Genomic DNA, 24626 nt, shown 5'->3' with positions numbered 1-24626 from the left:
ACATTTTTAAAATCGGCCGAATCGTAATCGGTATCGGCTTTTTTTTTTGGGTCCTCCAATAAATCGGTATCGGCATTGAAAAATCATAATCGGTCGACCTCTAGTGTGTATCCATTGAAATCAAGCATGGACACAAACTCCTACCCTGTTTGGGGTCTGGGGAGGTGAGTAGATGCTCCAGTGAGGGTAGGGGTGTGTGTGGGAGGGACAGGGACTCTGTCTCAGTGGTCTCCATGCCCTCCCCCTCCTCTCTAGCCATGGACTGTAGGTCACTGAGGCCCATCCCCCCCATCGCCCCCTGGTCCACAGTCCGGCGGTCCACCACTGGCTTACGACTGGTCTGGACTGGAGCTGGACGGTGGAGAGAGAGTAAGACAACACATACAGTGCCTTGCGAAAGTATTCGGCCCCCTTGAACTTTGCGACCTTTTGCCAAATTTCAGGCTTCAAACATAAAGATATAAAACTGTATTTTTTTGTGAAGAATCAACAACAAGTGGGACACAATCATGAAGTGGAACGACATTTATTGGATATTTCAAACTTTTTTAACAAATCAAAAACTGAAAAATTGGGCGTGCAAAATTATTCAGCCCCCTTAAGTTAATACTTTGTAGCGCCACCTTTTGCTGCGATTACAGCTGTAAGTCGCTTGGGGTATGTCTCTATCAGTGTTGCACATCGAGAGACTGACATTTTTTCCCATTCCTCCTTGCAAAACAGCTCGAGCTCAGTGAGGTTGGTTGGAGAGCATTTGTGAACAGCAGTTTTCAGGTCTTTCCACAGATTCTCGATTGGATTCAGGTCTGGACTTTGACTTGGCCATTCTAACACCTGGATATGTTTATTTTTGAACCATTCCATTGTAGATTTTGCTTTATGTTTTGGATCATTGTCTTGTTGGAAGACAAATCTCCGTCCCAGTCTCAGGTCTTTTGCAGACTACATCAGGTTTTCTTCCAGAATGGTCCTGTATTTGGCTCCATCCATCTTCCCATCAATTTTAACCATCTTCCCTGTCCCTGCTGAAGAAAAGCAGGCCCAAACCATGATGCTGCCACCACCATGTTTGACAGTGGGGATGGTGTGTTCAGGGTGATGAGCTGTGTTGCTTTTATGCCAAACATAACGTTTTGCATTGTTGCCAAAAAGTTCAATTTTGGTTTCATCTGACCAGAGCACCTTCTTCCACATGTTTGGTGTGTCTCCCAGGTGGCTTGTGGCAAACTTTAAACAACACTTTTTATGGATATCTTTAAGAAATGGCTTTCTTCTTGCCACTCTTCCATAAAGGCCAGATTTGTGCAATATACGACTGATTGTTGTCCTATGGACAGAGTCTCCCACCTCAGCTGTAGATCTCTGCAGTTCATCCAGAGTGATCATGGGCCTCTTGGCTGCATCTCTGATCAGTCTTCTCCTTGTATGAGCTGAAAGTTTAGAGGGACGGCCAGGTCTTGGTAGATTTGCAGTGGTCTGATACTCCTTCCATTTCAATATTATCGCTTGCACAGTGCTCCTTGGGATGTTTAACGCTTGGGAAATCTTTTTGTATCCAAATCCGGCTTTAAACTTCTTCACAACAGTATCTCGGACCTGCCTGGTGTGTTCCTTGTTCTTCATGATGCTCTCTGCGCTTTTAACGGACCTCTGAGACTATCACAGTGCAGGTGCATTTATACGGAGACTTGATTACACACAGGTATTTATCATCATTAGTCCTTTAGGTCAACATTGGATCATTCAGAGATCCTCACTGAACTTCTGGAGAGAGTTTGCTGCACTGAAAGTAAAGGGGCTGAATAATTTTGCACGCCCAATTTTTCAGTTTTTGATTTATTAAAAAAGTTTGAAATATCCAATAAATGTCGTTCCACTTCATGATTGTGTCCCACTTGTTGTTGATTCTTCACAAAAAAATACAGTTTTATATCTTTATGTTTGAAGCCTGAAATGTGGCAAAAGGTCGCAAAGTTCAAGGGGGCCGAATACTTTCGCAAGGCACTGTATCTAGTCGGGCAGAGAGCAACTTCACCTTGAGAGGGTGCTGTTGTGAAATCAAGAAGCATACAGGGCTTAGATAAGTTCATGAACAGAGGATGATAAAAATAACTGCTGAAAAAGAGCGGACTTCATATTGGTAGGTGTGTGTATCTGTGTGAGAGACAAGGGCGGGTGTCTGATGTCTGATTGATGGACAGAGAGAGTGAGAGACTTGTGGGTAGAACCACCTGCAGCCCGCCCTGCTCTTCACACCCTAGAGAACACCCACAGTGGTGGAGTCTCTCTGGAACCTCTTGACCTTAACTTGCACTTGAAGTTAACAATTTTCACTTCAAGATTCAATCAAATCTTAAACCGTTTAAGGTTCAGTGCAGATGAAGGAAGAGAGACAAGAAGCAAAAGTTCTATCTGATTATAAGAAGGGATCCAGCCTTGCTGTCTCCAGAAGTGCAACTGCGCCCAACTTTTGTGTTAGGGTGGCACTAACAACCAGGCTCTCCAGATGCCAGTGTGCTGGTGCTACCCAGAGGGGCGGGCAGAGCAGGGCTGGTTAAGGCTGGATGGGCTCTTTGTAGCCTTCACACTAACACCTGGCCAGGCTGAGATGAAGGAAGTCCCCTCTCACTCAGCTCTCTCTCCCATCTCTAAACAGCTGCACTACCACACTACACGAGTAAGATGAAAAGGTAGAGAGATAGATGGAGTGTGTGTTTACACCGAGAGGCTCCAGAGGGCCCCTGTGTGGAAGGTGATATAAGGTCTATCAGCTCTGCTCTCTCATGCGCAACTCACAACCCCTCTCTCTACCCTTCCCCTGGTCTCCATCCCCTTCTCACTCACCCCCCTCCTCTCTTTGCCTCTCCAGAACCGCACTCTATTCTTTCCCACTCTCAACCCAATCCTCAGCCTCTCTGGTCTTACCGGTCTGGCTCTGCAATGTGAATAGTTGGTTCTCCAGCCGGGTCATCTGGTTCTGCAGGGTCTCTACTGTAGTTCTGTGTTCATCCTGAAGGTGGCGGATCTGCTCCCGGAACCCTGAGCGTTGGGCGTCGGCCTGGGAGGTAAGTTGACCCACCGTCTGGGCAAGCTCTGTCCGCAGCGACATACTCTCTGCCTGGAGAGACAGGAGTCTGGAGGAAGATAAAGGAGAGATGGGAAACGTTAACCCACTGAGCTAAAGGCATGAGCTCTGGGAGCTAATACAAGTCTTCAGGCAAGGTTACTCCTCCACACACCGCTCTCTGAGTTCGGCCTCTTTAGTGACGGTCTCCTGCAGTATCTTGTTGTGTCGTTCCAGCAGTGTGTCGTGTTCCATCTGGAGCTGTTGGAACTCTGCAGTGCTCAACGCCAGACTCTGCTGACTGTCCTGCAGCTTGGCTTTATACTGGTCCACCATGGACTCCATCTGCTCTCTGTCTCACACACACACATTATCATCATATAACACACATCAAATATGTCACCATATAACACACACACACAGCATCTGTAGCTATACCTCTCCTGTTTGGTGGCGTGTCCGTCACTCTGGGCCGAACTCTTGTTCTTCTGCTGTTTGAGGACATTGTGAACTCTGACCTTATAGCTGTCAAACTCAGTAGTGACAAATGACAGCTCAGCCTGGAAACAGAATACACATCACACATTGATTGAAGTTGTAATGAATTAAAATGCTTAACAAACTGTTTGTAGGCACACATATTACATGCTAACGGTATCTCTATTTTCACACTGAAGTGTAATTAGGTGTGTTTCTGCAGATCAGCAGCTAGAAATATGACAGTGTATAGCAGGGGTAGGCAACTACATTCAGCATCGAGACAGTTTATGTCAGAGCAAATGGTCGAGGGCTGGAACATACAGTGCCAAAGTGGAATTATCTTTTTGCAAATGTTTATACAGTGCCTTGCGAAAGTATTCGGCCCCCTTGAACTTTGCGAACTTTTGCCACATTTCAGGCTTCAAACATAAAGATATAAAACTGTATTTTTTTGTGAAGAATCAACAACAAGTGGGACACAATCATGAAGTGGAACGACATTTATTGGATATTTCAAACTTTTTTAACAAATTGGGCGTGCAAAATTATTCAGCCCCTTTACTTTCAGTGCAGCAAACTCTCTCCAGAAGTTCAGTGAGGATCTCTGAATGATCCAATGTTGACCTAAATGACTAATGATGATAAATACAATCCACCTGTGTGTAATCAAGTCTCCGTATAAATGCACCTGCACTGTGATAGAGGTCCGTCAAAAGCGCAGAGATCATCATGAAGAACAAGGAACACACCAGGCAGGTCCGAGATACTGTTGTGAAGAAGTTTAAAGCCGGATTTGGATACAAAAATATTTCCCAAGCTTTAAACATCCCAAGGAGCACTGTGCAAGCGATAATATTGAAATGGAAGGAGTATCAGACCACTGCAAATCTACCAAGACCTGGCCGTCCCTCTAAACTTTCAACTCATACAAGGAGAAGACTGATCAGAGATGCAGCCAAGAGGCCCATGATCACTCAGGATGAACTGCAGAGATCTACAGCTGAGGTGGGAGACTCTGTCCATAGGACAACAATCAGTTGTATATTGCACAAATCTGGCCTTTATGGAAGAGTGGCAAGAAGAAAGCCATTTCTTAAAGATATCCATAAAAAGTGTTGTTTAAAGTTTGCCACAAGCCACCTGGAAGACACACCAAACATGTGGAAGAAGGTGCTCTGGTCAGATGAAACCAAAATTGAACTTTTTGGCAACAATGCAAACGTTATGTTTGGCGTAAAAGCAACACAGCTGAACACACCATCCCCACTGTCAAACATGGTGGTGGCAGCATCATGGTTTGGGCCTGCTTTTCTTCAGCAGGGACAGGGAAGATGGTTAAAATTGATGGGAAGATGGATGGAGCCAAATACAGGACCATTCTGGAAGAAAACCTGATGGAGTCTGCAAAAGACCTGAGACTGGGACGGAGATTTGTCTTCCAACAAGACAATGATCCAAAACATAAAGCAAAATCTACAATGGAATGGTTCAAAAATAAACATATCCAGGTGTTAGAATGGCCAAGTCAAAGTCCAGACCTGAATCCAATCAAGAATCTGTGGAAAGAACTGAAAACTGCTGTTCACAAATGCTCTCCATCCAACCTCACTGAGCTCGAGCTGTTTTGCAAGGAGGAATGGGAAAAAATATCAGTCTCTCGATGTGCAAAACTGATAGAGACATACCCCAAGCGACTTACAGCTGTAATCGCAGCAAAAGGTGGCGCTACAAAGTATTAACTTAAGGGGGCTGAATAATTTTGCACGCCCAATTTTTCAGTTTTGGATTTGTTAAAAAAGTTTGAAATATCCAATAAATGTCGTTCCACTTCATAATTGTGTCCCACTTGTTGTTGATTCTTCACAAAAAAATACAGTTTTATATCTTTATGTTTGAAGCCTGAAATGTGGCAAAAGGTCGCAAAGTTCAAGGGGGCCGAATACTTTCGCAAGGCACTGTAAATGAATAACAAATGTAAAGCTGAAATGTCTTGAGTCAATAAGTATTCAAACCCTTTATTATGGCAAGTCTGAATAAATTCAGGAGTAGAAATTTGCTTAAGAACACACAATAAGTTGCATGGACTCACTCTGTGTGCAATAATAGTGTTTAACATGATTTTTGAATGACTACCTCATCTGTGTACCCCACAAATACAGACAATTGTAAGGTCCCTCAATTGAGTACTGAATTTCAAACACAGGTTCAACCATAAAGACCAGGGAGGTTTTCCAATGCCTCACAAAGAAGGGCACCTATTTGTAGATAAGCAAACATGTAAAAAGCAGGCATCGAATATCTCTTTGAGGACGGTGAAGTTATTAATGACACTTTGGATGGCTTATCAACACACCCAATCACTAGAAAGATACAGGCGCCCTTCATCACTCAGTTGTTGGAGGAAGGAAACCGCTGAAGGATTTCACCATGAGGCCAATGGCGACTTTAAAACAGTTAGAGTTGAATGGCTGTGACAGGAGAAAACTGATGATGGATCAACAACAACTCCACCATACTAACCTAATTGACAGAGTGAAAAAGAAGCCTGTTCAGAATAAAAAAAATATTGTAAAACATGCAACAAGGCACTAAAGTAATACTGCAAAAAATGTGGCAAAGCAATTGACTTTTTGTCCAGAATATAAAGTGTTATGTTTGGGGCAAATCCAATACAAACACATTACAGAGTACCACTCTCCATATTTTCAAGCAAAGTGGTGGCTCCATAATGTGATGGGTTTGCTTGTAATAGTAAGGACTGGGGAGTTTTTCAGGATAAAAAGAAACCAAATGGAGCTAAGCACAGGCAAAATCCTACAGGAAAAAGGGGAGATGAATTCACCTTTCAGCAGGACAATAACCTAAAACACAAGGCCAAGTCTACACTGGAGTTGCTTACCAAGAAGACAGTGAATCTTCCTCAGTGGCCGAGTTACAGCTGTGACTTAAATCTACATGAAAATCTTTGGAAAGTCCTAAAGATGGCTGTCTAATAATGATCAACAACCAATCTGACAGAGTTTGAATTATTTTGAAAATTATAAAATGGGCAAATGTTGCATAATCCAGGTGAGAAGCTTTTAGAGAATTACCCAGAAATACACAGCTGTAATCGCTGCCAAAGGTGCTTCTACAAAGTATTGACTCAGGGGAGTGAATACTTATGGAAATTAGATATTTCTGTATTTAATTGTCAATAAATTAACAAAAATGTCTAAAAACGTGCTTTCACTTTAACATTACTGGGTTTTGTCTAGATAGGTGAGAGAAAAAACATTTCAACCATTTTGAATTCAGGCAACAAAATGTGGAATAAGTCAAGGGGTATAAATACTTTCTGTCGGCACTGTCATTATAATCTGAGTATTCTGGAAGGATATTGACCTCCTTCCGTCAGTAGAGGATACCTGGTTGTTCTTTAGAAGTGCTTTCAACACCATCTTAAATAAGCATGCCCCGTTCAAAAAATGTAGAACCAGGAATAGACATAGCCATTGGTTCTCTCCAGACCGGACTGCCCTTGACCATCACAAAAACATCCTGTGGCGTTCTGCATTAGCATCGAATAGCCCCTACGATATGCAACTTTTCAGGGAAGTTAGGAAAGCAAAGGCTAGCTTTATCAAACAGAAATTTGCATCCTGTAGCACAAACTCCAAAAGGTTCTGGGACACTAAAGTCCATGGAGAACAAGAGCACCTCATCCCAGCTTCCCACTGCACTGAGGCTAGAAAACACTCACCACCGATAAATCCACTATAATAGAGAATTTCAATAAGCATTATTCTACGGCTGGCCATGCTTTCCACCTGTCTACCCCTCCCCCGGTCAACAGCCCTCCACCTCCCACAGCAACTTGCCCAAGCCTCCCCCATTTCTCCTTCACCCAAATCCAAACAGCTGATGTTCTGAAAGAGCGGCAAAATCGGGACCCCTACAAATCAGCTGGTCTAGACAATCTGGACCCTCTCTTTCGAAAATTATCCACCGCAATTGTTGCAACCCCTATTACTAGTCTGTTCAACCTCTCTTTCGTATCGTCTGAGATCCCCAAAGATTGTTAAGCTGCCAAGGTCATCCCCCTCTTCAAAGGGGGACACACTCTAGACCCAAACTGCTACAGGCCTATATCTATCCTACCCTGCCTTTCTAAGGTCTTCGAAAGCCAAGTTAACACACAGATCACCAACCATTTTGAATCCCACCGTACCTTCTCCGCTATGCAATCTGGTTTCCGAGCTGGTCATGGGTGCTCCTCAGCAACGCTCAAGGTCCTAAACGATATCATAACCACCATCGATAAAAGACAATACTGTGCAGCCGTATTCATCGACCTGGCCAAGGCTTTCGACTGTCAATCACCTCATTCTTATCGGCAGACTCAACAGCCTTGGTTTCTGAAATGACTGCCTCGGCTGGTTCACCAACTACTTCTCAGATAGAGTTCAGTGTGTCAAATCGGAGGGCCTGTTGTCCGGACCTCTGGCAGTCTCTATGGGGGTGCCACAGGGTTCAACTCTCGGCCGACTCTTTTCTCTGTGTATATATACGATGTCGCTCTTGCTGCTGGTGATTCTCTGATCCACTTCTACGCAGACGATACCATTCTGTATACATCTGGCCCTTCTTTGGACACTGTGCTAATAAACCTCCAAACAAGCTTCAATGCCATACAACACTCCTTCTGTAGCCTCCAACTGCTCTTAAATGCAAGTAAAACTAAATGCATGCTCTTCAACCGATCACTGCCCACACCCGCCCGCCTGACTAGCATCACTACTCTGGACGGTTCTGACTTAGAATATGTGGACAACTACAAATACCTAGGTGTCTGGTTAGACTGTAAACTCTCCTTCCAGACTCACATTAACCATCTCCAATCCAAAATTAAATCTAGAATCGGCTTCCCATTTCGCAACAAAGCAACCTTCACTCATGCTGCTAAACATACCCTCGTAAAACTGACTATCCTACCGATCCTTGACTTTGGCGATGTCATTTACAAAATAGCCTCCAACACTCTACTCAGCAAATTGGATGCAGTCTATCACAGTGCCATCCGTTGTCACCAAAGCCCCATATAGTACCCACCATTGCGACCTGTATGCTCTCGTTGGCTGGCCCTCGCTTCATATTCGTCGCCAAACCCACTGTCTCCAGGTCATCTATAAGCATTTGCTAGGTAAAGCCCCGCCTTATCTCAGCTCACTGGTCACCATAGCAGCACCCACCCATAGCACGCGCTCCAGCAGGTATATTTCACTGGTCACCCCCAAAGCCAATTCCTCCTTTGGCTGCCTTTCCTTCCAGTTCTCTGCTGCCAATGACTGGAACGAATTGCAAAAATCACTGAAGCTGGAGACTCATATCTCGCTCACTAATTTTAAGCATCAGCTGTCAGAGCAGCTTACAGATAATTGCAGCTGTACATAGCCCATCTGTAAATAGCCCATCCAACTACCTCATCCCCATATTGTTATTTATTTTTTTGCTCCTTTACACCCCAGTATCTCTACTTGCACATTCATCTTCTGCACATCCATCACTCCAGTGTTTAATTGCTAAATTGTAATTATTTCGCCACTAGGGCCTATTTATTGTCTTACCTCCCTAATCTTACCTCATTTGCACACACTGTATATATACTTTTCTATTGTGTTATTGACTGTACGTTTGTTTATCTCATGTGTAACTCTGCTTTGTCTTGGCCAGGTCACAGTTGTATATGAGAACTTGTTCTCAACTGGCCTACCTGGTTAAATAAAAGGTGAAATAAAATAAAAATAATAAATGTATACACTGCAAATTGACCACAACTAAGCCCAAAAAGAGATTGCATTAAAAAAAAAGACAAAATAAATGTCATATCCTGATTATATTGAGACATGATCACGTCTCTTTGAATTTTTTATTTTTTTTGCTGAATTCCTGGTGATTTTACAGTCTTTCTTTTCTTCTGCAAACAAAACCCCCTCCCCAAAAAATTGGGCCCGCCTATTGCCAACCCCTGCTGTATAGTGTATGTGTGTGTGAGCGTGAATGATTATATATTGTAATGAATAGTACAGTGTTAGTGTGTAGGTCCCAGAGGTAGACAACCCAGCAGCACTTCCTCTACCGTGGAGCCAGACCGTACCATTCATTATCACCCACTAGACCCCAGGGTAATAATAATAAGATTTGGTTTCAACCATTTAGAAAAGCTGCACACTCAAACTCTACTGATGGGAAATCCATGAAGCTATTTCTACTGACTGAGCTGAGCTAAAAGAGGGTATGGAGAGGGAGAGAGGAGAGTGGGAGAGGGGTTGAGCTAGGTCCAGACAGAGGTGGAAAGAGGGAGAGAGGAGAGTGGGAGAGGGGTTGAGCTAGGTCCAGACAGAGGTGGAGAGGGACAGAGGTTGAGCTAGGTCCAGACAGAGGTGGAAAGAGGGAGAGAGGAGAGTGGGAGAGGGGTTGAGCTAGGTCCAGACAGAGGTGGAGAGAGGAGAGTGGGAGAGGGGTTGAGCTAGGTCCAGATAGATGTGGAGAGGGAGAGAGGTTGAGCTAGGTCCAGACAGAGGTGGAGAGAGGGAGAGGGGTTGAGCTAGGTCCAGACAGAGGTGGAGAGAGGGAGAGGGGTTGAGCTAGGTCCAGACAGAGGTGGAGAGAGGGAGAGGGGTTGAGCTAGGTCCAGACAGAGGTGGAGAGAGGGAGAGGGGTTGAGCTAGGTCCAGACAAAGGTGGAGAGAGGGAGAGGGGTTGAGCTAGGTCCAGACAGAGGTGGAGAGAGGGAGAGAGGTTGAGCTAGGTCCAGACAGAGGTGGAGAGAGGGAGAGAGGAGAGGAGTTAAGCTAGGTCCAGACAGAGGTGGAGAGAGGAGAGTGGGAGAGGGGTTGAGCTAGGTCCAGACAGAGGTGGAAAGAGGGAGAGAGGAGAGTGGGAGAGGGGTTGAGCTAGGTCCAGACAGAGGTGGAGAGTGGGAGAGGGGTTGAGCTAGGTCCAGACAGAGGTGGAGAGGGAGAGAGGTTGAGCTAGGTCCAGACAGAGGTGGAAAGAGGGAGAGAGGAGAGTGGGAGAGGGGTTGAGCTAGGCCCAGACAGAGTTGGAGAGAGGAGAGTGGGAGAGGGGTTGAGCTAGGTCCAGATAGGTGGAGAGGGAGAGAGGTTGAGCTAGGTCCAGACAGAGGTGGAGAGAGGGAGAGGGGTTGAGCTAGGTCCAGACAGAGGTGGAGAGAGGGAGAGGGGTTGAGCTAGGTCCAGACAGAGGTGGAGAGAGGGAGAGGGGTTGAGCTAGGTCCAGACAGAGGTGGAGAGAGGGAGAGGGGTTGAGCTAGGTCCAGACAAAGGTGGAGAGAGGGAGAGGGGTTGAGCTAGGTCCAGACAGAGGTGGAGAGAGGGAGAGAGGAGAGGAGTTAAGCTAGGTCCAGACAGAGGTGGAGAGAGGAGAGTGGGAGAGGGGTTGAGCTAGGTCCAGACAGATGTGGAGAGAGGGCGAGAGGGAGAGGGGTTGAGCTAGGTCCAGACAGAGGTGGAGAGAGGAGAGTGGGAGAGGGGAGTGGGAGAGGGGTTGCTTTTAATCAGGGCAAGGTGACTGGTAACATGACCGAATACAAACAGTGCAGCTATTCCCTCCGCAAGGCTATCAAACAAGCTAAGCGTCAGTACAGAGAAAGTAGAATCTCAATTCAACGGCTCAGACACAAGAGGCATGTGGCAGGGTCTACAGTCAATCACGGACTACAAAAAGAAAACCAGCCCAGTCACGGACCAGGATGTCCTGCTCCCAGGCAGACTAAATAACTTTTTTGCCCGCTTTGGGGACAATACAGTGCCACTGACACGGCCTGCAACGAAAACATGCGGTCTCTCCTTCACTGCAGCCGAGGTGAGTAAGACATTTAAACGTGTTAACCCTCGCAAGGCTGCAGGCCCAGACGGCATCCCCAGCCGCACCCTCAGAGCATGCGCAGACCAGCTGGCCGGTGTGTTTACGGACATATTCAATCAATCCCTATACCAGTCTGCTGTTCCCACATGCTTCAAGAGGGCCACCATTGTTCCTGTTCCCAAGAAAGCTAAGGTAACTGAGCTAAACGACTACCGCCCCGTAGCACTCACTTCCGTCATGAAGTGCTTTGAGAGACTAGTCAAGGACCATATCACCTCCACCCTACCCGACACCCTAGACCCACTCCAATTTGCTTACCGCCCAAATAGGTCCACAGACGATGCAATCTCAACCATACTGCACACTGCCCTAACCCATCTGGACAAGAGGAATACCTATGTGAGAATGCTGTTCATCGACTACAGCTCGGCATTCAACACCATAGTACCCTCCAAGCTCGTCATCCAAGCTCGTCATCGACCCCGCCCTGTGCAACTGGGTACTGGACTTCCTGACGGGCCGCCCCCAGGTGGTGAGGGTAGGCAACAACATCTCCACCCCGCTGATCCTCAACACTGGGGCCCCACAAGGGTGCGTTCTGAGCCCTCTCCTGTACTCCCTGTTCACCCACAACTGCGTGGCCACGCACGCCTCCAACTCAATCATCAAGTTTGCGGACAACACAACAGTGGTAGGCTTGATTACCAACAACGACGAGACGGCCTACAGGGAGGAGGTGAGGGCCCTCGGAGTGTGGTGTCAGGAAAATAACCTCACACTCAACGTCAACAAAACTAAGGAGATGATTGTGGACTTCAGGAAACAGCAGAGGGAACACCCCCCTATCCACATCGATGGAACAGTAGTGGAGAGGGTAGTAAGTTTTAAGTTCCTCGGCATACACATCACAGACAAACTGAATTGGTCCACTCACACAGACAGCATCGTGAAGAAGGCGCAGCAGCGCCTCTTTAACCTCAGGAGGCTGAAGAAATTCGGTTTGTCACCAAAAGCACTCACAAACTTCTACAGATGCACAATCGAGAGCATCCTGGCGGGCTGTATCACCGCCTGGTACGGCAACTGCTCCGCCCACAACCGTAAGGCTCTCCAGAGGGTAGTGAGGTCTGCACAACGCATCACCGGGGGCAAACTACCTGCCCTCCAGGACACCTACACCACCCGATGTTACAGGAAGGCCATAAAGATCATCAAGGACATCAACCACCCAAGCCACTGCCTGTTCACCCCGCTATCATCCAGAAGGCGAGGTCAGTACAGGTGCATCAAAGCTGGGACCGAGAGACTGAAAAACAGCTTCTATCTCAGGGCCATCAGACTGTTAAACAGCCACCACTAACATTGAGTGGCTGCTGCCAACACACTGACACAACTCCAGCCACTTTAATAATGGGAATTGATGGGAAATGATGTAAATATATCACTAGCCACTTTAAACAATGCTACCTTATATAATGTTACTTACCCTACATTATTCATCTCATATGCATACGTATATACTGTACTCTATATCATCGACTGCATCCTTATGTAATACATGTATCACTAGCCACTTTAACTATGCCACTTTGTTTACATTCTCACCTCATGTATATACTGTACTTGAGATACCATCTACTGTATCCTGCCTATGCTGCTCTGTACCATCACTCATTCATATATCCTTATGTACATATTCTTTATCCCCTCACACTGTGTACAAGACAGTACTTTTGGAATTGTTAGTTAGATTACTTGTTATTACTGCATTGTCGGAACTAGAAGCACAAGCATTTCGCTACACTCGCATTAACATCTGCTAACCATGTGTATGTGACAAATAAAATTTGATTTGATTTGAGTTAGGTCCAGACAGAGGTGGAGAGGAGAGCGAGGAAGATGGGGTTCAGGGTGGAAAGGGGGGGGGGGGGGGGGGAGAGAGAGAGAGGTAGGAACGGAGAGAGAAGATGAGATGAAAGAAAGAAAAACCAAACGTGTGCATGTTCGTGTGTGCGTACGTGCGTTTGTATGCCGGTATACCTGGGCAGTGTTGAACTCCTGCTGTAGTGAGGTCAGTCGGTGTTGCAGGGTGCTGCTTGTTCTCTGCTGTTGTTCCGTCAGAGTCCTCAGCTGCTCATTTAGCCGGTGGCGCTCCCCAGACAGGTCACAGCACTGGATCTTACTGTTCTCTAGCTCCTGTTGGTGGGTCTCCAGTTCTCCCTTCAGAGAGGCCAGGGTCATCATCTGAGAGGCTTCCTGCACAAACACACACTACAATGTAAGTGTTTCTAAGGCAACACCAACTAGACTACTACAATGTATTAACGTAACACTGTCAACACTCATTATAATACAGCAGTGACGTCACACACAGGGGAACGCAGTAAGAGGAACACAGCACTGTGATCCCCGGAGTCTGACCTGTCGCTTGGCGTCCGCCAGATCTTTCTTGGTTTTCACCAGCAGCTGTTTCATCTTGGCGCTCTTGTCCTCCCCCTGGTCCAGCTGGGACTTCAGACCCTCTGGGGGATCACACAGGTTGCAGGAATTCAATAATACAGAAATGCATTGAAAGACATAATTTTAATGAATGAAACCCATTATAGAAACAAAGGATTTTGATCTACTGTGACCCGATTTAGTTCCGTTTTAATAGGTTAGTTGTAAGAGAACTATGTCAGTTAGGCGAATGGTAGTGATTGGTGTGATAACTGTCCTGTGTAGTTCAGTTGGTAGAGCATGGAAGCTCTGGGGTTGTGGGTTCGATTCCCACAGGGGACCAGTACAAAAAAATGTATTGAAATGTACACGTTCACTACTGTAAGTCACTCTGGATAAGAGCGTCTGCTAAATGACTCAAATGTAGAAATGTCTGCGTACCAATCTCCTGGTTGAGTGTGTCTTCTTTCTGGGTGTGTGTGTGTATCTGTGTTTTCAGCTCCTCCACACACACGTCCTTCTCTGACAGTTTGGTGTTGAGTTCTTTGACCAGGCGTTCATAGTCTGCCATCTCCATGTCCAACAACGAGCTCTGCTGGGCCTCCTGGACAAAAACACATTCACAACGGATACCCACTGCACCACAACATACACACACTGAATCATGTTTCTACACACATCTTAGTATGAGTAATGGGAAAGCAGCTTCCAGTGCTTGAGGGGAAAATGTTATTTTGACATCGTTCTAGAGTCAGCGTTGTTTTGTAGGACTAGAGGCAACACGACACACAACTCTCAGCGTCTCAGTGAGGGTTAGAAGGAAGGGCTTCACCAGCTCTTTATTTGAGTGGCCATGCTGTGTGTGTGTGTGTGTGTGTACCTTGCGTAGCTGCTCCAGCTCCCGTGCAGTCTGCTGAGACTGCTGCTTCTGTCTGCGGAGCTGAGCGGTCAACTCCTCTACCTCCTTCTGCAACGACGACAGCTCCTGGAGAGACAAACACAGTTAACACTGTGCGCACACACACACACACACACACACACACACACACACACACACACACACACCTTTGTCTTTTGTTCCTTCAGTAGTCTCTCAGCCTGATGGTCTCTGTTCAGGGTGTCTGTCTGCCTGTGCAGCTCTGCTGTCTGTCCTTCCATCTGTCTCACCGTGCTCCTCAGCGTCTCCATTCCAGTCATCAAGTCCTCTCTCTCCGACCACAGCTGCTCATGCTGGACACACAGAACAACACACATTTACATTTAAGAAAACTTCACTCTCGAGTTCTTGACAATCCCCAGTCCCCTTGGCCATATAATCAGCCAGCAAGGGATATAGAATAGTCTTCAACATATCTAACAAAGACATCCAGGGAAGTCTCAGACACTTGACTGTCTGTACTTCCAGTCTGCATTGTCCCAGGTGAGCTGTCAGCTCATACAGCCATGACCAGCATGTTCCTCAGTAGACACAACGCTACAACACCAGATGGAACCGGTTTATTTACATACCTCCTCCTGTTTTTCTAGTGAAGTAATGGAGGGTGCGAATCATTACAAGTGGAATGGAAATAATTCACAAATGGACAGTTTATATTTGTACTGAGGGGGAAATTGTCAGTCTAGTTGAGCATGCTGGAAGACTGAGCATGGTTTGTTTGTGGGCCTGTGTGTGTGTGTGTTACCTGTTGTACGGCGGTGTTGAGTCGTTTGGTCAGCTCGGAGATCTGTTTCTCAGCTCCCTCCACCTTCTCTCTCTCCTTATCCAGCTGCTCTGTCTGTCTGTCGTAGTCCAACTGTAAGTTCTGTAAAACACACACAAATGTCATATTAAACACATTCATTATTGAGTAGGTATCGAGGCATTCAGTTTAATGCAGAATAACACATACTATATCAAGCTGCCTGTTCTACACAGTGACATCCATCCATTCAGGTCTGGGACAGAACTCTCATTAAACTGGGCAGAGTGATTTGATCTCTAATGGCTTACAAAGCCAAATCATAAAGACAACCGTCTGAACCCATTTAATGTGGCTGTTGTGCATTACTAACTGAAACAAACAGAAAGCTCCTTATTGAGCACACACACTTAGCAATAGCAGCCCTGGCCAACAATCAAGGGAAAATGCCACTTCATTATTTGCATGAACAATCTCTTCAGATTTGTACCACCAGCTTATTAACAAGCAATTCACTATTGATGTCTGTGTTATTCATTCCGTATGAGGTAGAGACTCAGTAAGGGTCAGGGCTCAGTATCAGGGGTGATGTTTCCCCTACCAATACATAGGGGTCAGGGCTCGGTATCAGGGGTGATGTTTCCCCTACCAATACATAGGGGTCAGGGCTCGGTATCAGGGGTGATGTTTCCCCTACCAATACATAGGGGTCAGGGCTCGGTATCAGGGGTGATGTTTCCCCTACCAATACATAGGGGTCAGGGCTCGGTATCAGGGGTGATGTTTCCCCTACCAATACATAGGGGTCAGGGCTCGGTATCAGGGGTGATGTTTCCCCTACCAATACATAGGGGTCAGGGCTCGGTATCAGGGGTGATGTTTCCCCTACCAATACATAGGGGTCAGGGCTCGGTATCAGGGGTGATGTTTCCCCAACCAATACATAGGGGTCAGGGCTCGGTATCAGGGGTGATGTTTCCCCTACCAATACATAGGGGTCAGGGCTCGGTATCAGGGGTGATGTTTCCCCTACCAATACATAGGGGTCAGGGCTCGGTATCAGGGCTGATGTTTCCCCTACCAATACATAGGGGTCAGGGCTCGGTATCAGGGGTGATGTTCCCCCTACCAATACATAGGGGTCAGGGCTCGGTATCAGGGGTGATGTTTCCCCTACCAATACATAGGGGTCAGGGCTCGGTATCAGGGGTGATGTTTCCCCAACCAATACATAGGGGTCAGGGGTCGGTATCAGGGGTGATGTTTCCCCTACCAATACATAGGGGTCAGGGCTCGGTATCAGGGCTGATGTTTCCCCTACCAATACATAGGGGTCAGGGCTCGGTATCAGGGGTGATGTTCCCCCTACCAATACATAGGGGTCAGGGCTCGGTATCAGGGGTGATGTTTCCCCTACCAATACATAGGGGTCAGGGCTCGGTATCAGGGGTGATGTTTCCCCTACCAATACATAGGGGTCAGGGCTCAGTATCAGGGGTGATGTTTCCCCTACCAATACATAGGGGTCAGGGCTCGGTATCAGGGGTGATGTTTCCCCAACCAATACATAGGGGTCAGGGCTCAGTATCAGGGGTGATGTTTCCCCTACCAATACATAGGGGTCAGGGCTCGGTATCAGGGGTGATGTTTCCCCTACCAATACATAGGGGTCAGGGCTCGGTATCAGGGGTGATGTTTCCCCTACCAATACATAGGGGTCAGGGCTCGGTATCAGGGGTGATGTTTCCCCTACCAATACATAGGGGTCAGGGCTCGGTATCAGGGGTGATGTTTCCCCAACCAATACATAGGGGTCAGGGCTCAGTATCAGGGGTGATGTTTCCCCTACCAATACATAGGGGTCAGGGCTCGGTATCAGGGGTGATGTTTCCTTACCAATACATAGGGGTCAGGGCTCGGTATCAGGGGTGATGTTTCCCCTACCAATACATAGGGGTCAGGGCTCGGTATCAGGGGTGATGTTTCCCTACCAATACATAGGGGTCAGGGGTCGGTATCCGGGGTGAGTAGTACCTTGTATCCCTCTGCTCCATGAATGATGTCTTTCATTGAGCTGGTCACTTTCTCTCGCTCAGCCTTCAACACCTCCACTTCCTCCTTCAGAGACACAGCCTCTTTCCTGCTGGTGTCCAGCTCCTTCCTGGCTTTCACAGCCACTGCCTTGATCTTATTCATCCTCTTATCCTTCTCTTTGCTTTCCTTCTCCAGCAGGGCTGTGATGACGGGATGGAATCAAAAGAGGACACAGAGACATCATCACACATAGATCATTGGCAGTATCAGAATCCCCTAATGATTGGCACTTTGTATCTGTCATTCTTATATGAGCTTAATAAAATCACCTAGAAATAATAAAACAAGCATGACACTGTTAGTACTGCCCATCTGTGTTTACTGGTCATAGTATCCCAGTTCTGGACCTCTCCATTACAGTAGTAATTAGGAACGTACCGATTTTCTCAGTGAACTCTATGGCTGTCTTCTCCTCTGAGACAGTGGAGGCTATAGACTGGTGGGGGGAGAGACAGGGAGGTGGAGGGAGAGGAAAAGTCAGTCTGTAGAACTAATGAAAAATACCTCAGCAGTCACTGTAACAAACTATAGCTTGAGGCAAAAAAATAAATAAATTGTAATCCAGTAAACTTGAAGACACTGACAGAAGAAGCACTCACCTGCAGGACAGCCATCTCACTCTTCAGCTGGGATATGACTTTGTCCTTTTCTGTTAGCTGCTGTTGTAGCGCTCTCCTCTCCTCTTGTTTTTCCTCCTCCGCTCTCTCAGTCTCTCCTCCCACCTTCTGCTCCCTCTCTTTGTCTGCCAGTGTCTCTGTAGCGTTGCTGACCTGGGCCAATAATTCCTGATTCTCTGTTCTCATCTTCTCATTGGCAAGTTTCATCTCTACCAGGTCTCTCTGTAGAGCTTCAGTATCTCCCACCAGCTCCCCCAGATTACACTTCAGGAGGTTCCTCTCCTTTTCAAGCTCCTCCACACAAGCCTGCAGCACCTGCAGCTCCTCCACCTCCTCCCCTGGGCTCCCCTGCACCTCCCCTAGGCTGCTCTTCAGCAGGCTCCTCTCCTTCTCCAGCTCCTCTATACGAGCCTGTAGCTCCTCCACCTCCTCCCCTGGGCTCCCCTGCACCTCCCCTAGGCTGCTCTTCAGCAGGCTCCTCTCCTTCTCCAGCTCCTCTATACGAGCCTGTAGCTCCTCCACCTCCACCCCTGGGCTCCCCTGCACCTCCCCTAGGCTGCTCTTCAGCAGGCTCCTCTCCTTCTCCAGCTCCTCTATGCGAGCCTGTAGCTCCTCCACCTCCTCCCCTGGGCTCCCCTGCACCTCCCCTAGGCTGCTCTTCAGCAGGCTCCTCTCCTTCTCCAGCTCCTCTATACGAGCCTGTAGCTCAGCCACCCTTTCTCTTTGGCCTTGCCTCCCCTCCACCTCACTCAGCCTCACCACCTCCATCTCTCTCTCCTGCAGTGCTGACAGTGTTTGGTCCCTCTCTGTGCTCACCACATTGAGTGAATCCTCCAACTCCTGAACAGCACTCTCCTTCATCTGTAGCTGAGAGAGGATCTCCCCATTCTGCCTGCTCAGATCCTCCACTGAAGCCTTTTGTTTGAGGGTTAACGCTGTCTGCTCCTCAAGAGAGGCCTTTAGCTCAGAGGCTAACACAGTCTTCTCCTCAAGAGAGGCCTTTAGCTCAGAGGCTAACACAGTCTTCTCCTCAAGAGAGGCCTTTAGCTCAGAGGCTAACACAGTCTTCTCCTCCAGAGAGGTCTTAAACTCGAGAGCTAATTCTGTCTTCTCCTCCAGAAATGTCTGCAGCTGCTCCTTCAGCCCCTCGGCTGCCTGTGTCTGCTCCAAGAAGCTCTCCAGCCTCTTCTCCAGGCCCTGGACCTCCTCCAATAGGCATTCTCTGTCTTCATTCAGCACTCTCAACTTCTCTACCAGACTCTCTCTGTCCTCAGTTAGCCCTCTGACTCTCTCCTGTAGCTCCTGGATCGCTGACGCCCCCTGTTCCTTCATAGCTTCATATTGTCTGACGAAGTCCCCAGTCCTCTGACCTAGCTCAGTCTCCAGGCCTCTCAGGATGTCTCTGGTGTGTTCGCACTCAGCCACCGCCTGCCCCCTCTCTCTGGCTAGGTACTCACATTCATCCACTGCCTGGCACCTCTCTTTGGCTAGAGACTCACATTCACCCACCGCCTGGGTATTCTTTCTAGCTAAGGTCTCACACTGGGTCCTCAGCTCCTGAACCTCTAGGATCAGTCTCTGCTGTTCTTCCAGGGTCAAACTCTGGTGGTCTGTGTCAGGGAAAGGGCTGGAGGGGCTAGCAGAGCTGGCAGGCAGGCTGTACGCTGGTTCTCTCTGTGGCCCACTCTGCTGGAGCTGAGTGAGGGCTGGAACCTCCTGAAGGTCACACTTGGGAGTTGCCGGGCTCAGAGGGTCTCGGTAAGGGGTCATATTCAGGTCAGGGGTCGCACCCTCCCGGGTCATCAGCAACTCATCGATCTTAAATTCTAGCTCCTCCTTCTCTGTCTGAAACTCCTCCCTCATCCTCTCAAGCTCCGCCTCCAGTTGAGTCTTCACATTGCCCAGGAAGGTCAGTTCGTCTTGCAGCATTGTATTCTGGGATTGCAGGTCCTCCAAGGCGGATCGAAGCTGTCCAGTCTCCGTCTCTCCATCACTGGCATCAATCTGACTTAAACCAGACAGCTCCAACATCCTGGCAATTCCCGAGCTGCGGCCACTAGGCTCCTCCTCTTCCTCCTGCACATCCTGCAAGAAACTGTCATAAGAAGAGGAAGAAAATTTGATTAATTAAGCACTTTTTAAAGTGACTCAAAGCATTTTAGTGTACAGTCTGTGACTCATCTCATGTCATCCATCACCAATATCTTGTCCAACACCAACGTATAGCAGTAGGACCCACCTGTCTTTGAGAGCGAGCTGCTCACTGAGCTCCTCTTGGAGGAGAAGCAGTCTCTCTCTCTCCATCTCAAAGTCCTCCTCCAGAGCTCTCAGCTCCTCTTCATGTTGCATGCTATGCTGGGCCAACTCTTCTCGTAGGTTCTCTACTTCTTGCTGGGCCTAAAATAAAAAGAAACACACAGTGTATTGCAACATTTAAACCAGAAGGTCTTTGTCAGCTATCGGCTTACAACCGTGTGAAGGTATTCATTTTGTGAAATGTTTCGGACACTGCTTTTGAACTAACCTCTGTCTGCGCCCTCTGGTGGTCCTCCTGCAGCACTGCAGCCTCCTGGGCACTTCGCTCCACCGCTGCAGCTAGCTCCATCTGCAGACTCAAGATCTGCGACTCCAGGCTGTGACTAACAGCTTCTACACTGTCGTTTGTATCTTCCTTTTCTCTTTCCCTATGCTTTTCTTTCTCTCTTTCGCTCTCTTTCTCTCTGTCACTCTCGTCTTTCTCTCTCAGAAGCCTCTGAAAGAATTCGACTTCTTCTTTATGTTTGGCCTGGGATACGTGCATGGTCTTCTCAAAAGTGGCCATCTTTTCCTGGTGGTCTTCCTTGGCCTGGTTCAACTCTCCCTGCAGGGTGGCCAGTTTTCTTACTGCATCCTGGCCATATTCAACAGAAAACATCAAGTTAGAACTGGAACAAAAGGATAAACACCATGCAGCTCTCCAGGACTAGGGTAGGTGACCACTGGTCTGGCCTACACAGACAGATAACATGGTCTACTACAGTTCACCTGTTCCCACTGCTTGACCTTCTCATTCTCCTTCCGCAGCAACACTGCACTCTGCTGGGTCTCAGCCTTCTCCAGCAGCAAGGCACTCATCCTCTCAGTCAGCTCCTGGGAGAACAGATTACCACAGAATAGAATGGAAAACACATGACTTACAAACCCTCCCAAAGCACTTCAGCAGCAGCATATTCATTTTCTCATGTAACAATTTCAGACCACAAACCTGTATTATGGAGTCGTCTGAATTGCCTGTTGGCTGAGACTTGAGGGTGTCAACTTCCTTCTCCAAATCTGAAAAGAATATTGGGAAGTAGAAAGGACAAACAATATTAAAAAGGAAATCCTACTACTGTATTGATATTATAAACGATCACAACATTGAATAGTAAACCAATGGTTGCCCCTTTTTACTTTTGCACTGTCTCCATGCACACACACAGGACTCTACACACACTGACACTCCAACTCACAAATAACATGCACACACACAGGACTCTACACACACTGACACTCCAACTCACAAATAACATGCACACTCACAGGACTCTACACACACTGACACTCCAACTCACAAATAACATGCACACTCACAGGACTCTACACACACTGACACTCCAACTCACAAATAACATGCACACTCACAGGACTCTACACACACTGACACTCCAACTCACAAATAACATGCACACACACAGGACTCTACACACACTGACACTCCAACTCACAAATAACATGCACACTCACAGGACTCTACACACACTGACACTCCAACTCACAAATAACATGCACACACACAGGACTCTACACACACTGACACTCCAACTCACAAATAACATGCACACACACAGGACTCTACACACACTGACACTCTAACTCACAAATAACATGCACACTCACAGGACTCTACACACACTGACACTCCAACTCACAAATAACATGCACACACATTTATACTGACTCTATATACACACACATACAATCATAATTTACACTGCTGCTACTGTTTATCATACATCCTGATGCCTAGTCCCCTTACACCTATACATATCTACCTCTATCACTCCAGTATCCCTGCACATTGTAACTATGGTATTGGAACGGACCCTGTATATAGCTTCTTACTTTCTCCTGTTCTTCTTATTTCTCTTTCTCGTGTGTTTTTGTTCTACTTTGTGTTATTTTTAGTGCTACATTGATATTGATTATGAAATTGTTGGGTTTAGAGCTGGTAAGAAAAGCATTTCACTGGGTTTAGAGCTGGTAAGAAAGGCATTTCACTGGGTTTAGAGCTGGTAAGAAAGGCATTTCACTGTACTTGTGCACGTCAAATTACACCTTGAATCTAAACAGTGAATGACAGGTGCATCATCTACCTGCACATTTGGACTTCATCTTCTGGATGGCAGCCATCTGCTTCTTGGCAAACTTGATGAGGTCATCCTTGGACAACGTGTCCAACTTCATAGAGGTAACAGTAAGACAAAGGTAACAAACAGTGAGACAGAGGTACCAAACAGTGAGACATAGAACGCATTATTTTAGGGTCTCAGTACTAGTCTTTTGATATTATAAAGTTGTCAAAAGTATGAGCACCAAGGCCAATCAATTCATGTATACATCATTGATACAGAAAGTGTACATGACATTTCAAAATACTGTAAGACTGGCAAAGGAAGAATGGGGTGGTGGTGGGAAGGATAGTATTTCTGAGAACTCGAGAGTGCTGCACCTTTGATTTTGCTGCACCTGGAGGTGGTGAGGCCACAGACTCCGGGACAGTGTCCTGCTGTTGTGGAAAACAAACAATTACATAAAACAGGATATACCGCTATGACGCACACACACCAATCTCACCTTTACAGCCTAGGCAAACACTACAAAAGCGATGAGTAGGCATAACGTAGCTAATCTCATCTAGATAGCCATCTTTGCCTTTGGTGATACCGAAGCATGTGAATACTTCTACATAAGGAAACAGTTGGATAGCTGTCCATGGCTAACATTGCCCTTATAGCTAGCTAGACCAGTAACTTGGCCAAGGTCTAACTATCATTTCATGTTAGCAGTTGTGTAGTATCGCATAGTATTTTAAATGGCGATTTAGTTGTCATTACTATTATGTTAGCTAGCTAGCTACACTAACGTTAGCTAAACCTGCTACTAGCCAGTCAGACGAGCTAACAACAATCACTTAACGTTACATGTCGTTGGACCAAACTTACCTCCATCCTGATCGAAGCAATGTAACTAGCCAATCGTTAACGGAATCGGTAGTCTGTGTAGCTGAATATCTGCTATAGGTTACTGAATGGTACGATTTGAAAACTAAAGCATTTCACTATTTTGATGTCCAACACTAAGCTTCAATTCATTTCCGACTTCGTCAAACAACGTACGTACGTCACAGCGAACGTAATCGATAGTGCCTGCCAGACTTCATATTGTATAACAGTAAAAAAGGCATATTTTTGTTGTTTCAAAGTAACATTAATTATTTATACACTGCACTAGGAATTTCCAGGTGAACAAAAGAGAAGAGCAGTCGCAGATAGTCAATTATAAGTCAATGAGGTTCATTACAAGAGGCAACCTCCAACACAGAAGCAGAGAAAATGTTTAGCTGGTTTTGTTTCTTCTTCTGTGGGCTTTCTGGCGGACTATAACACAGAAAGGTGTATTGCCACCACCAACTGGAATTCATTGAAATCAAAACAAGGTAAAAAAAAGAAGAAAATCCATACGTGAAATTAACTTATTCCACCCAAATAAAAATAACTCCCAATTCTCCATATCTCCCTTCTCAGGTTCTAGGGCCTGAGAGGGTGGTACGGCTTGTGATAATATTCCATGTAACTCCTTGGCCGCTTCCACAATAATTTATGCCTTCCTGGACCTTCTCTCCACCTTGGCAGTGCCATTTACCACCATAGCTATAAAGGCCACCAAGTCCACCTTCTTTTTTTGTATCCCTTTTTCACCCCTTTTTCGTGGTATCCAATTGTTATAGTTACTGTCTTGTCTCATCGCTGCAACTCCGTACAGACTCGGGAGAAGTGAAGGTCGAGAGCCATGTGTCCTCCAAAACACAACCCAACCAAGCCGCACTGCTTCTTAACACAGTGCGCATCCAACCCGGAATCCAGCCGCACCAATGTTTCGGAGGAAACACCATACACCTAGCGACCTGGTCAGCATGCACTGCGCCCGGCCCGCCACAGGAGTCGCTTGTGCGCAATGAGACAAGGATATCCCTGCCGGCCAAACCCTCCCTAACCCGGACGACGCTAGGCCAATTGTACGGCCGGCTGCGACAGAGCCTGGCCAAGTCCACCTTCTTAACCTTTAAAATGTCAGGATCCTGCT

At 46.9% G+C, this 24626-nt stretch overlaps 1 protein-coding gene across 2 annotated transcripts in view; it reads right to left on the bottom strand.

Moving 5' to 3' along the window:
* The window catches only part of LOC110501701 (GRIP and coiled-coil domain-containing protein 2), a 30947-nt gene extending 7097 nt beyond the window's left edge, over positions 1–23850 (bottom strand). The window contains exons 1-20 of one of the 2 annotated variants that reach the window (XM_036959049.2): positions 23486–23850; positions 22993–23049; positions 22637–22721; positions 21487–21554; positions 21267–21371; positions 20767–21132; positions 20482–20639; positions 18225–20337; positions 18004–18061; positions 17566–17765; positions 15535–15654; positions 14918–15082; positions 14733–14837; positions 14294–14456; positions 13835–13935; positions 13454–13669; positions 3503–3624; positions 3240–3416; positions 2926–3134; positions 145–351 (exon numbers count right to left, since the gene is read on the bottom strand). In XM_036959049.2, the coding sequence (XP_036814944.1) occupies positions 145–351; positions 2926–3134; positions 3240–3416; positions 3503–3624; positions 13454–13669; positions 13835–13935; positions 14294–14456; positions 14733–14837; positions 14918–15082; positions 15535–15654; positions 17566–17765; positions 18004–18061; positions 18225–20337; positions 20482–20639; positions 20767–21132; positions 21267–21371; positions 21487–21554; positions 22637–22721; positions 22993–23049; positions 23486–23491 (4801 nt within the window). In that variant the 5' untranslated portion in view covers positions 23492–23850. The remainder of the gene's footprint in view (positions 1–144; positions 352–2925; positions 3135–3239; positions 3417–3502; positions 3625–13453; positions 13670–13834; positions 13936–14293; positions 14457–14732; positions 14838–14917; positions 15083–15534; positions 15655–17565; positions 17766–18003; positions 18062–18224; positions 20338–20481; positions 20640–20766; positions 21133–21266; positions 21372–21486; positions 21555–22636; positions 22722–22992; positions 23050–23485) is intronic. The other variant, XM_036959050.2, reaches the window with a different exon arrangement.
* Between the last annotated feature and the right edge of the window lie 776 nt (positions 23851–24626).

This window comes from Oncorhynchus mykiss, chromosome 22 (genome assembly GCF_057628025.1).
Source record: "Oncorhynchus mykiss isolate SJ-2025 chromosome 22, ASM5762802v1, whole genome shotgun sequence".
NCBI lineage: Eukaryota > Metazoa > Chordata > Actinopteri > Salmoniformes > Salmonidae > Oncorhynchus > Oncorhynchus mykiss.
This window is presented reverse-complemented; position numbering and strand designations above follow the sequence as displayed.